Source organism: Myotis yumanensis, unplaced genomic scaffold (genome assembly GCF_028538775.1).
Source record: "Myotis yumanensis isolate MYYU_CA2020_CCGP unplaced genomic scaffold, mMyoYum1.0.hap1 SCAF_10, whole genome shotgun sequence".
NCBI classification, from domain to species: domain Eukaryota; kingdom Metazoa; phylum Chordata; class Mammalia; order Chiroptera; family Vespertilionidae; genus Myotis; species Myotis yumanensis.
In genome coordinates, this window is record NW_027223761.1 from 81,072,026 (window position 1) to 81,085,182 (window position 13,157).

At 61.0% G+C, this 13,157-nt stretch overlaps 2 protein-coding genes across 2 annotated transcripts; one reads left to right on the forward strand and one right to left on the reverse strand.

Annotated features, from left to right (window-relative positions):
- Positions 1–1,347: 1,347 nt before the first annotated feature.
- Positions 1,348–3,853, reverse strand: APOA4 (apolipoprotein A4). The gene is made up of 3 exons (XM_070426100.1): positions 3,693–3,853; positions 3,291–3,417; positions 1,348–2,603 (listed from the first exon to the last, which is right to left on the reverse strand). The coding sequence occupies exons 1-3, from the start codon at positions 3,745–3,747 to the stop codon at positions 1,508–1,510; spliced, it is 1,278 nt and encodes a 425-aa protein (XP_070282201.1). The 5' UTR covers positions 3,748–3,853; the 3' UTR covers positions 1,348–1,507.
- A 5,106-nt stretch (positions 3,854–8,959) lies between these two features.
- Positions 8,960–11,069, forward strand: APOC3 (apolipoprotein C3). Its single transcript, XM_070426101.1, has 4 exons — positions 8,960–8,979; positions 9,558–9,625; positions 9,793–9,907; positions 10,752–11,069. Exons 2-4 carry the CDS (start codon positions 9,571–9,573, stop codon positions 10,876–10,878), a joined length of 297 nt encoding a protein of 98 aa, XP_070282202.1. The 5' UTR covers positions 8,960–8,979; positions 9,558–9,570; the 3' UTR covers positions 10,879–11,069.
- Positions 11,070–13,157: the final 2,088 nt, after the last annotated feature.

Sequence of the window (13,157 nt, forward strand, 5' to 3'; positions counted from 1 at the left end):
TTCCTATGCACCAGGTGCAGGTGGCAGCAGCAGCCTTACTGACCCAGAGTGTGGGAGTGACAGCAGCCCGAGCTAGGGAGGCCCCGCGGTCTTTGCTTGGCCAGCCTGGTGGCCTCATGCTGTAGAGCATGTGAGTGGCATCAGCGTCAGGAGTGAGCAGGGAGAGGAAAGCACATGCATTGGGCATCTATTGTGCTACAGCCGTGGTGGCATCACCACGGACAGTTATTGCACGTTTACTCTGCCCGATATTGTGCTAAGTGCTTAACATGCACTGTCCCATCAAACCCTCACAGCAACTCTGGGAGCTGAGCATCATCATTCCCCTCTTCCAAAGGAGGTCAAGCCACCCAGCGGTCGGCGGCAAAGCCAGGCTTCCAAACCTGGTGTGCCTGACTCCCACGTGGAATGCCTCCAATAGGCAGAGGCTCGGGCTGGCCCCAGGGCCAGAGCAGGGCAGGCTGGGCCAGACCACGCCAGTGGGGCCACCATCCTGAGAGCACCTTGGGAGGAATGGGGATGGAGAGAGGAGACCCCAGAACTCTCCCCAGGCCCGGCCGTCAGTGCGAGTTCTGGGTGTCTGAGGAAGCCTGTACCCCACTAGGAAGGAAAGGCCGTCAGGGTGGACTTGGAGACCTGGGTCAGAGGGAACAGCCAGGATGTAAGTCATTTGGGACAAAGGCTTGGACTGGCTCTTCTCTGAGGCTCTGAGCCGGGGAGGGAGAGATCACTCCAGAGGCTGCCTGGGGCCCAGCTCCTCTTCCCCTCTCTACCCAGCGGCTGGCCCCTAGGCAGGCCGCTCGGCTCGACAGGAGGCACCTGGGCACCTGCTTCATCCAACCTTCCAGGACCCACCTGTGTCTCTAGGCCTCGCTCCTCAACTCTGGACACCAGGGAGTACCATCCAGAGTCTCTGAGGTAAGTATGTCTGTTTTCCAATGGGAGGGAGGCTGGGGTAGACGAAACCAAAATCCACAGGAATAAGTCGAGTGAAAGGCACAGGAGAAAGAAGGCAGGAGGGCCCGTCTCCCCACTGTGCCAGGAGCTCTCCAAGCCAGGGCCAGTCCTGCTCACCTCAGCGGGCCCCTGGGGGGGGGAGGCAGCAACAGACCCAGACTGCGGATCCCCAGTACAGTGACGGGCACACCGGGGGCACTAAGTGTTTGTTGGCGAAGTGGAGGGAGTGGATGGCCTATTTTGTCTTCAGATAATGTGTGACTTCTTTCTCCACTTTCCCCTTAGCACACTCGTTTCATCTCCCCTGCTGCCCCTGCTAAGCTTTGCCAAGCTGTGGACCAGGCACCCCCTCAGTCCCAGCAACACCACAAAGTCACAGGGCACCCTTGCTGGGCTTAGTTTCTTAGTTTTATTGAGTAGCGAGAGGTAGCGTCATTTTCCACAGGACATGTGTCCTCAAACTCATAAGGGAATTGCTTTGGGACAGACCGACAGACAGGTGGCAGGGCGGGGCAGGTATCCAGGGCCGGGCGTGGGCACCAGGGGCAGCTCAGCCCCCCAGGGGTGCCTGCTCCGGGGTCTGCTCGGGGAGGGGGGGCGCCAGGGGCTGGTTCTGGCCCGGCTTCTGCAGGGGCTGATCCTGGCCCTCCTGCAGGGGCTGGTCCTGGCCCGGCTTCTGCAGGGGCTGGTCCTGGCCCTCCTGCAGGGGCTGGTCCTGGCCCGGCTTCTGCAGGGAGCTGAAGAAGGAGTTCATCTTGTCCCTCAGATGCATCTCCAGAAAGATCTTGAGTCTTTGCCCGTCCCCCGAGTCCGAGTCCAGGTCCGGGTCCGGGTACAGCTTCTCGTTGAGCTCCTTCACCTGCTGCACCAGGATCTTGTTGAAGGCCTCGCCGTGGGGCTCCACGCTCCTGCGGAACCGCTCCATCTCCAGGTCCAGCTGGCTGCCGAGCTGGGCCAGGGACTCCTGCAGGTCCACAGCGCCGCCCGCCATCTTGCCGCGCACGTTCTCGGCCAGGGGCGCCAGGCTCCGGCCCAGCCGATCCGCCTCGGCTTGGAGCTGGTTCTTCAGCGCGTCCGCGTCCTTCTTCATCTGCCAGGCCAGGCCCTCCAGCTGGTGGCTGAGACTCTCCCGGGCGCCCTCCGCCAAGGGCGCCAGGCTTTGGTACAGGGTCTCCACGTGCTTGTCTATCTGCTCCTTGAGGTTGTCGGTGTAGGGCGTGAGCTGCTCCTTGAGCTTCTTCACGTTCTGGTCGATCAGGCCCTGGAGCTCGTCGGCCACGGGCGCCAGCGAGGCCTGCAGGTTGTCCTTCTGGTCACGCAGCATCGTCTCCATGTGCTGTGTGCTGAGGCTCAGCTGGCCCCGGAGCTTCTCGGTCTGCGTGCGGACCTGGGTGCGCAGCTTGTCGGCGAAGGGCCCCAGGTTGTCCTGCAGTTCCTGCGCTCTGCTGTTGATCAACTGGCTCACCTCCTGGGCGCGCGGCTGCAGCCGCTCCCCCAGCACCTGCAGCTCCTTCCGGATCTGCTCCTTCAGCTGCACCGAGTCCTTGGTCAGGCGCTCGGGCAGCCCCGTGGCGAAGGCCACCAGCTTCCCCTGCAGCTCCTCTGCGTAGTCGTTCACGCCATCCACTCTGTCCTGGAAGAGGGAGCTGCCCGAGGGGCGCAGGGCGGGGTTACCTTGGGCGTCACCCCCGACCTTGTTTCCCCGGACCTGGCGCTCACCCTACACACCCTGCCTAGGACCGGGGAGCTGGGGTGCCGGCCTCGCCCAGCCCTTCCGGGCCTGTCCCTGGGTGGGTCCTGACTTGAGCGAAGGGCTGGCAGACCAGGCTATTGCCCCGAGTGTGTGTCTCAATCTCCCTTCCTGCTGGTCGCAGCTGTAGGTGCCTGGAGCACACTGTTTTCCGCTCCCCGGCTTGTGTGAGCGGCCTTGGAGGGCCTTTCCCGTGGGGGTGCCCCGTTCTCTCAGATGTTATGTTCTGGATTCTTCCAGGGTCTTCTAGTAGCACGGGGGCTGGTTTCCTTGCATGTGCCCACCCTCAGAGCCCCCAGCGCCCTCCCTCGGACTCCACGGGCCGTCCCTTGGACTGCGTTAGAACCCAGCGCAGACTACCCGCCCCCCTTCTCCCTGAGCCTCAGGCTGAGCGGTGGCATTTGCCACACTCTGGAAGTTCAAGCAGGAAGACACCTGAGGGCTTTCTCCGTGCAGCTGGCCTGTTTGCATACGTGGACTCCAGCTGGGGAGACCTCAGGGTCACAGGAGCTGGTGGCAGGCAGTGGCTGCAGGTCTGCCTCCCAGCTCAGCCCTGACCCAGGCATTGCGTTGCCCCGCTTACTTGAGCTGCTGGGGGAGCTCAGACTTCTGGAGATCCTCCACTGCCGCCTTGGCATTGTTGCCCAGCTGCCTGAAGTAGTTCCACACCACAGTGGCCACCTGGTCGGCACTGACCTCAGCCCGAGTACCTGGGCAGGAAGCAGAGCAGCTCATGAGACCAGACTCCTTCCTTGTCCCTCCCCGTTCACCGTTCACCTGCGCTGCAGCCGGTCAGCAGTGGGCGTGTGCAATTGTGTGGCACCAAGGCCAGTGGGCTGCAGCTGTGAAGGCGCCAGCTCTCCCTGAGCCAGGTGGCTGCTGGGCAGCCCTCGTGTCCGGCCGGGGCCGACAGGCACTGGACTGTCCCCTTGCCTGGGCCTCCAACTCTTCACCCTGCCCCCATCCAAAGGCAGCTGCTACTCACCGGTGACAGCCACCAGGGCCAGCGTCAGCACCACGGCCTTCAGGGTCAGCAACATCCTGGGCTGCTCGCGGGCTGCCGAGCCTCCTACCACACTGGACTCTTCCTGGAACTAGAGCAAGAAGACAGGCTCTCGGGTGGCTCACCTATCCGAACTGACCAGCCGGGGCCAGCCAGACATTTAAACCCCCAGGGCACCCCCCACGGCCCCTCCCAGTGGGACTCCACGCTGGAGGGTGACACATTCCCAGGAGGCCTCTTGGACTTTTGTGGCCCTAAGGTGACGTGGAAGCTGACAGCAGACGGGCTTGGGCAACAACCAGAAGCAGCTGTTCTCTGCTTGGGCCCCACCCAGTACGAAGGGAAGCGAGGGAGTGTGAGCTGGGAGAGTGAGGCCAGGAATGCCTGAGTCCAGGACAGGTGTTCCCAAGGCCCAGCTGGCAGCTCTGGGCCGGTGCCAGGCTTGGGGGGCAAAGTTCACACCTCCTCTGTCTACCCCAGGGGAGAGAGAGCACCCCCACCTCCCAGCGCCCCAACCTGACTCCATCTCAGAGCACCAGACACTGGACTGGTACACCCAGGGCCACAGATCGGGGCAGAGCCTGTTCTCTTTGAAAATGGGGTTGTCGGGTACATTAAACGAGATGTGTCTTGTGAAGTAAGCAATACAGTGCCTGGCACAGACTAAGCACTAACAAGCTGCCGATGGTAAAAGCATTGTTTTCCTGATTTGGACCAAAGAATGCTCACCCCTCCAGTGAGTGTGGCCGAGTGAGACTTGGCCCTCTGCTGGTCGCCAGGGGTTACGAGGCAGGGTGACAGCAGGGCAGCCCAAGGCTGGGTCCTGTTCACCTGCCATGCCACACTCCCTGGACAGAAGTGATCAGCCTTTGGTGAATCTCGGGACCTGAGGCTTTCAGGGGGCCTTCACGGGGGGGGGGGGGGGGGGGGGGCGGGGGGGCGAGGGGGGGGGAAGCGGGGAGAGGGAGGAGGGGGAGGCGTCCAAGGCGTCTTCTACTTGGACTTCTAACGTTCTCTCCAAATGAGGTCTCACACAGACACACACCCCCCACCCCCCCTCCCCCCGGACCAGGAGCCGATGTCTGTCATACGGCGCGGTTGGCTCCCTGGGCACAGTGCCACATGCTCCTGGCCAACTACCGTCAGACCAGACCCCACTGTGCGCACCCTGACCTGCCACCTCCATTCTTCACATACCAGAGTGGCCTGATGTCTCCGGGGGGAAAGACAGCTAAAGGCCTGCTGCTCACAGCCCTTCTGCTGACCACAACCCACACCCCCCGCCCCCGCCCCCAGTGTCAGGGAGTGTCTTCCGGAGCAGCCGGGCTGTCCTACAGTAGCTGTTAAGGGTTCAGATTCTGGGGGCAGACGCCCTGGTTATACATCTGGGCTCCCCACTTACTGTCTGTGTGTCTTTGTGAACTTGGGCAAGTCTTTTAACCCCCCTGAGCCTCAGCTGCCTCTTGGGCTGCGGATTCCCTGAGAGAACCTGTGTGATGCTGGGAACAAGGCCTGGCGCATGGCCAGTCATGCAGCAGCCGCGTGTTGCCCTTGAAAGACTGACTCCCTGCTGCTCTGGAGGCAGGCACAGTCCAGCGGGGTGGGCCGACGCTGGTGCTGAGCCCCCTGTCCCAACCCCTCCTCCGGGCCCAGAGGCGAGGAGGGCAGTGAATCACGAAGGACACCTCAGCTGCAGTTTGACCTCCTGGACTTGCAGTCCCAGCAGCAGCATGTGGCAGGCCCAGAGTGCGTCCACCTCCTCGCTGGTCTACGCACGGAGTCTGTGCTGAGTGAGCGTGCCCGAGAGCGGCTGCGGGTCGTGCACAGGCACACATAAGCTTGCGTGTAGATGAGCGGTCTGCGGACACACGGCTCAGGCTTGGAGCAAAGGGCTGGCGCAGCCTGGCGCCTGCACCCACAGACATGGGTGGCCGTGCTGCTTCCTGGCGTGTGGTGGGTGGCACGCCATTAATGGTGCATGTATTGCCCACTGCGGGCATATTTCTTTGGCTGTGAATGGCTTAGTGCTGGGGGCGGGTTTAGAGGGTGCAAGTGCTGATGGATAGCACAGAGTCTGCCTCTGCGGGCCTCGGGTTCTCTTCGGCCCTGGCCCCATGAGTCTGGGGACGGCCACCTTGGTGGGCACAAGGGCCTGTGTGATGTTGGGTGAGTCTCATTCCTCTCTGAGCTCAGTCTCCTTGATGTACAACAGAGACCTAAAGGCTTGTGAGGTGACCAGGCTGATAGTCTAGCATCACCGATAGCCACCCTCCTGTCCACCCACTGGGGTCAAACCAGGGGTCAGCCCTGAGAGAAGAGCCAGAAGGGGAACCCCCCAGGCCCAGTGAGGGGCAGGCCCAGTCAGGAACAGGCTAGTCACATGAACGTGTGTCCCCACAGATGTTCCACATTGACCTTATCTCAGGGAGAACTGAGGGGGTCATCTCCCGTTGTAATAGGAAGGATCTGGGAGAGACGAGGAGGGACTTCCGGTGTGGAGAGGCGGTGAGCCAGGGCCTCTGCTGGCAGGTGGAATCAAGGCTGCCAGGCCAGCCTAGTGGCAGGAATAGGATCACGGGGGCTCCTGGACACAAATGGAAGCAGAGAGAGTCAGCCCAACACTCCTCCCTGGCCCCCATCACACACACACCACACACACACACACACACACACACACACACACACACACACCCTGGGTACTCCCCAGAGCTGGTCTGTAGGCTAAAGTAATCTCTTTAATCCAGGGGAGTCAGGTAGGAAGGAGGGAAAGGGAAAAGGAGAGCGGGGCCTAATAGGACCCTGCCCTGCCACCGAGACAGCCCCTTCCCTACAGAGACCCAGGCTCAGAGCTGCTAGGCGGGCACAAGCGCTCACAGGTACCAAGCCCTTAGGAGGAGATGGGTCCCAGGGGTCAGGGCATGCGGTGACCAGCTCAGCACCACCTGCTGGGCCACTCTGCCTGCAGCTTCTCACCTGCCTGGGCTCAGCGGGCACTGCCATGCAGGACAGAGAACAGACTCCTCACACCCCTCACGTGGAGGTGGAGAGGGAGGAAGCAGGGCTGAGGGATGCAGCCATCCCACCCAGCACACCCTGGGCGGAGGTGCTGTGCCTCAGCCCCGCCTGGACTCTGGTTTCTGCTGTGGCTCTCGCTCTTTGGATGAGGAATAGGCCAGAGCAGAAGAGGGAGGCGGGCAAAATTGCCTGCTGCTTCCCCAGTGCCCAAACCTTTGTTGTTGTTGTTGTTTTGTTAATTCTCACCTGAGGATATTTTTCCATTGACTTATTTTATTTTTAGAGAGAGTGGAAGGGAGGGGGAGAGACAGAGAGAAACATTGATGTGAGAGAGACACATGGATTGGTTGCCTCCTGCACGTGCCCTGACCAGGGCTGGGGATCAAGCCTGCAACCCAGGTACGTGCCCTTGACTGGAATCAAACCTGGGATCCTTCAGTCCAGGGACTGATGCTCTATCCACTGAGCCAAACCGGCTAGGGCTCAGTGACCTTCTAATCACCTTTCTCCTACCCCCCACCTCCAACTCCATCAGCAAAATCTGTGCTCAGAAAGAGACCTGCAATGAATTGAGGCATGAGTGACTGATACACCTCCAGGCGCTCATCTCTCCACGCTGTTTGGTGCCAGCGTGGATGTTTGAAGACCTGGGTTGTGTTTCCCAGCGCTGCCGAGAGGCTGTGCTCCTGGGTACATCTCCGTCCCTTTCGGTTTCTTACCTATAAAATGGCGTTAATCTTGTCTACTACATGGGAATCTGAATAATTAAATTTTGACAGAAAACAAGGTCTAAGCCATAGGAATGAGTGTCTAATAGAAAAATTTTGAGCCTCAGCCACGAGTAAAGAATTTTGCGGGTAGGGCCAGGCCATTTTCCCAGGCTCTCATTTCACACTGTGGGGCTGGGTACTTCTTCCTGATGGACGGCTGCCTGCCCAAAGCCCAGTCTCTCCATCGGAAGCAGCCCTGCCTCTGGATGTGGTGTCAGGGGAAGGGCAACGCGCTGGGAGGAGGGGAGAGAGATTAAGGAGCCCCCTGCGTGGGTCAGTACTTTGTACCTCTCCTGTACTCTTCACTGGAGCGCTGGCATATCAGTGTTCTCTTCCCATTTTACAGAGGAGGAAATTGAGGCTCTGAAATGTTAGACCTCTGGTCCGGGTCCATATGAGTAAATGCCAGAGGCATCATTGAGACCTAGGATTTCTTGGCTCCAAAGTCTTAGCACCTAGAACTCAAAGTCCCCTGATCTTGCCATCCAGGCCATGGCTCCCTCGGTGGGCCCTGGGGACACTGCTACCAGCCCGCCTGTCTCCAGGACAGACAGCAGACCCTGCAGAGCGTCTCGGTGCCCTCCGCCCACCAGACGGCCTCCTCCAGCCTTGCTTTCCGCCAGGTGCCCAGCAGCCAGTGCTGCCATGTCCAAGCTGAGGAACCTGTGGTGAGAGGTGCTCGGCACTGGAATTGATCCCAGTGGGGAGGGCCCAGCCAGGAGCCCTGCTGCTCTCCCGGGAATGTTATCAGTGGGTCTAGAGAGCAAGGGGAGGAGCGGAGAGGCGGGGTGGGACAAAGGCCTTGGGCTCAGAGGCCAGAGTGGCCTTGGCCCTCCTCCCACCACCCCCTGCCCTGGGCCAGCACAGGGAGGCTTCTGGGTAAGCAGCACTGGGATTGAAGCCAGAGTCGGAGATGCCGGGGAGGGGGCTGTGTAAACTCAACCGTGTCACCTCCACACACGAGCCTCACCCAGGCCTCTGCGACCCCCTCCAGACACCGCAGCCCAATGCTCTGAGTTGTTCCCAAGCCCATTGCCCTCTCACCCCCACCCCCCACCCCCAGTCCGGGCTGTTATCAGGGCTTAGGGGCGGGGAAGGGAGGGACCGAGTGTGAAGGGCAAAGGTGGGCCCAGAGGCCCCTGGCTTGTCCCAAAGCCCCTCTGCTCTCACTAGCCTCTTCCAGAGGAGCCAGGCTGCTAGGAAGGAATGGGGTCTTTCCAGACTCATACACCCCCAGTTCCTGAACTTATCTGGGCTATAGGGGTACCAGGAGGGTACCACAGCCTTCTAGAGATTTCCCAACCCTCCCAGCAGGCCTGGCTGCATCTGGCCACCCTGCCTGAGGCCCTGGTCTAGACTGGTCAGCAGGTGACCTTTGCCCAGGTCACCAGATCCTCGGCACCCACTGCCCCGGGGACAATATAAAACAGGTCAGAACCCTCTGCTCTGCCTGCTCAGTTCCTTCCCAGCAGCAGCTGCTCCAGGTAATGTCCTGGGTGTGGCAGGGGAGGGGAGGGTGGTGGACAGGAGAGCAGGATGAGACAGGCAGAAGAGGGTCCCCGTGCCCAGCCAGCAAAGCCTGAGAGGAGCCCAGGAAGACTTGGGGCTTGATGGAGGCCCCCACTCTGATTGCACACTGGGGGAAACTGAGGCCCATGGAGAGGAGGCCACCTGCCCAAAGCGACGTAGAAAGTAGCCCAGGCTGGGGCTGGAGCTGCCTCCAGGTCTGCACACTTTCCTCGTCCGCATGTCGCATGTTTGGGACTGGACACCCCAGTCCTATCCCTGACAGAAGTCAGAGGCCCGGACAGGGCAGTTCACACAGCGTGTTAGTGGCAGAGATGGACCAGAACCCAGGTGTCCTGATTCCGGGTCTGGTGGGTTTTCCGCTCCACCCCACGCCTCCCTCCTGGGGGCTGTGTCTGCTTCGGGAAGACTTCACCTCCGGCATTTGAGTGTTCAGTGGGAGCAGGCTCTCTACCTGCGAGGAGCCAGCTCGGTGCCCTGGAACTCGGTGCACCCCTGCAGGCCTGGAGCTTCCCTCACCAGACCTTCCCTGCAGGGACAAAGGCGCCATGCAGCCCCGGGCCCTCCTCGTCGCTGCCCTCCTGGTGCTCCTGGCCTCTGCCCGTAAGCAGCTTGTGGGGATTAGGGCTGGGGCGGGGGGGGGGGGGGGGGGGGTTCTGCCAGAGGACCCTTGGGAGGTGGCTTGGTGATCTGGGGGCTGATTGATGGGTGCCTGGGCAGGAGGCAGGGCTCCCAGCGCTGATCCACCACCTTGGCTGCTGTCCTCGCAGGAGCACAGGAGGCGGACGAGGCCTCCCTCCTGGGACGCATGCAGGACTACGTGCAGCAGGCCCATGACGCCCTGACCAGCAGCGTAAAGGATTTGCCTACGGCCGAGCAGGCCAAGTACGCCCGCCCGGCTCCCAGCTGCCCCGCCCGGGACCTGCGCTCTCAGCCCCCTGCCTGGTCTATGCAACAGGCCTGTGGCCGTGAGGAGAGAGGACAGGCTCTCTCCTCCTGGCCCCTCTCCCTCTGCCGCCTCCTTTCTCCCTCGGCTGTCCTGCGTGGCTTTAAGAAAGGCCTCAGTTCCCTGTCCTTTTCTGACAGCCTGGCAGGCAGTTTGACTGCGATGCCCTCCCCCCTGACACACCCCATTTCAGCCCAGGGTGTGTGTGTATTTCAGTCTTGCTCTGAGCCCGGGGCCCCACAGGAGCAGAAGTCTGTCCCTCCCCTCCGCCTGCACTGCCCAGCACTGGGGTGTCCCTGCCAGAAGCCCCACAGACATTCTTAGTCCTTAGAACTGCCTATGCAGTGGGGATTCTCTCCATTTCACAGATGAGAAAATCGAGGCTCAGAGAGGCTGTGGCCTGCCCAGATCACATAGCTGATACCCTCCGATGACTTTCCAAATGAGGGGCCTTTCCTTGCTCCCCACTCTGAGCCACCAGGCTGTCTCACTCTGGGAGGCAGCATTTGCCTAGAATAGAAAGACAGGCCCCGCCGGCACTCTCGCGCCCTCACTCCCCGCCAGCTTGCCCAGCCTGGAGAGGCAAGCAAGGGGCTTGAGCGAGGGTCCCATCACCACCTTCTGCTGGGGTGGAGCTGTCGGGGACTCTGCCTGAGGCCTCAGGGGGGTCGCTGGGCAAGGTTGAGGGGGGAGAGGCAGTGGGGAGACGTGGGGCCCATGGTGGCCGCTGCGGCCGGTGAGCTCTGTCCTCACGCCTATGCTCTCTCTCCTGTCTGCACGCAGGGAATGGATGGTGGATGGCTTCAACTCCCTGAAGAAGTACTGGAACACCATCACGGGCCCGTTTTCCAACATGTGGCCCCTGTCCCCTGGGGCCGCCCCGGGGACCACCCCGGCTCCGGCTGTTTAGGCCACCTGAGACCTCAACGCCCCACGCCTGCTTGCCCATCCATCCTGTCGGCTCCTTGGGTCCTGCAGCTTCCAGGGCTGCCCCCGAAGTTCGCTCGAAAGGGGCAGCATTCTCAGTGTCCTCCCCTCCCACCCCCAGACCTGGCCCCAGGCTTGCTGTCTTCCCAATAAAGCTGCTGTGAGTGGGGCGTCCCACATGTGTCATGTTATGTCTGGGCTGGGCATGGGCAGGCTGTTCTGTAGGCGGCGCTGGACCGAGCAGGCCTAGGGCCGGTGCCCTTCCCGCCTCTTCGTGCCTGGGCCCGAGTTTCTTACCTGTAAGGTGGGAATAACCCTACTTACCCTGCCTGCCTCGACGGGTTTGTGTGGAGGCACAAACAGGATGCTAGTTTGACAATACTTGGATAAACTGCCAAATGCTGTACAACATGCCTTGAATGGGTGCTCTTGCCAGGCACTGTGCCTGCACTCGTATGTCCTCGCCAGAGTTGAGACTGTGTGTTCACCCTGTTATGGAGCTCCTGACTTGCACCACCTGGGCCACTGGCCCTCTCAGCCACCCCTGAGGGGAGGAGGCCCCTGGGGGAGCTGTTGGGTAAGATACGACTAGGCTCTGACCTTGTCCACCAAGTATATCAGCCTCGGTTCCGTATCTGAAAAGGGGGCACAACAATGCCCCCTCCATTGCAGGTTTGTTGAATGAATGAGTGAAATGAGACGTGCTTAGCATCTGGCACATCAAAGGTAAACGGATATCATGTTGCTACAGTTTGAGCTGATTGCTCCCTTGGGACCAGGATTGGAGGGAGAGGGCCAGTGTCCTGGGAACTAAGAAGGAATCCAAGGTCACCCACAGATGGTACTTTGCTTAGATGCTCTCATCAGAGAGTTCTAGAACCACATTCTACTTGAGTGGTCCCCCATTCTTCCAGTGAAGAAGATGAGGCTTCACTTCAGAGAAGTGAAGGCCTTGCTTGCCCATGTCACAGTCAGCCTCCCCATGTCACTGCCCAGTGGCGGAGCCAGACCTCAAGCCCAAGTCAGCCGCCCGCATTCTGCTCAGCAGACACAGAAAGAAGCCTTACCCCTCCTATGCCAGGTGTGAAGGGCTCCCTGACCAATCTGGGCGGGGCCTGTACACCTGGACCCGCTTGGGGACATCTGCTGCCCAGGAAATCTCTGGTCCAGCTGGGCCTGTGAGCCTAGCACCACACGTGGGGAATGTTCTCACCTGGGCTGATAGCTGCTGGTGGAGGTGGTTAGGAGCCAAGATGGTTAGGAACTAAAAGGCCTGTCCTTTATCCGAGAGTCCTTAAGAGAAACGAGATGGAGGAGGGGAACGGCCCAGCGGCCTGTCCGAGGCCGGGGAAGCCCTGCGGGGAGGAAGCGGGAAGGCTGCGTGAAGGCGCTGCCCAGATCTTTGAGGATCTGTGGGTCCTGCGCATGCACGGAGGGTGGCACGCCTGGCCGTGAAGAGGCTGGTGTGAACAGGGCTGCACACATGTGGACGTGCAGACGTGTGTATCCAGACAAACTCAGTGCTGGCCACACACGTGTTTTGTTAAATAGCCATGGATGCCCAGAGGCAGAGGGGTTTGAAAAGGGCAACCTCTGCCACCCTTCTCTTCAACCTGGGCGGGGGCCTCCCCTCTCCAAGCTCCAGTCCCTCCTCTGGACATGGGTGTAATGGCTGTCCGCCCAGGATTTGAGAGGGATGCGGTAAGACGGTGCTGTGAAAGCATCTGGAAAACAAACGTGTGCTAACTTCCTGCAGAGGCGTGGTTGTTTTTCTGACGCAGGCCAGAGAGGGCAGAGATGGGGTGGCAGGGCTTGGAGCCCCCTAGGAGGCCTGGCTGGCTTCACAGCTGAGGACACAGTGGGAGTGAGGGAGGGCAGCCGCCCTTGTGGAAACAGTAAAGGGAAGTGCTTAACGCTGTTTCATTAATAAAGGAGGAAGGAGCGAGGGCCAGGCTCCTAGTTTGCGCCTGCCCAGATTCCTCAAGTGCTCCCTGAGGTGCCCCCCCACTTCCCCTCCCGGAGCCCGAGGCTGGGATGCTCCTGTCTCTGCCCAGGGGAGGCCTCTGGGGACCGGACCAATTCTCCCAGCAAAACAGCCCCCCTCCCGTGCCCCTCAGACCCGGGCTGCAGTCCCGCCGGGCTCCTAGGCACTTGGCATTGGATTATCCGTTGCTTTGCCTGGCCCCGTTCCTTTCTGCTTGGTCCTGCTTAGGAGGGGACGCCTACCGCCTGCACCTGGACCCCCTCCTGGAGCAGGCCCCG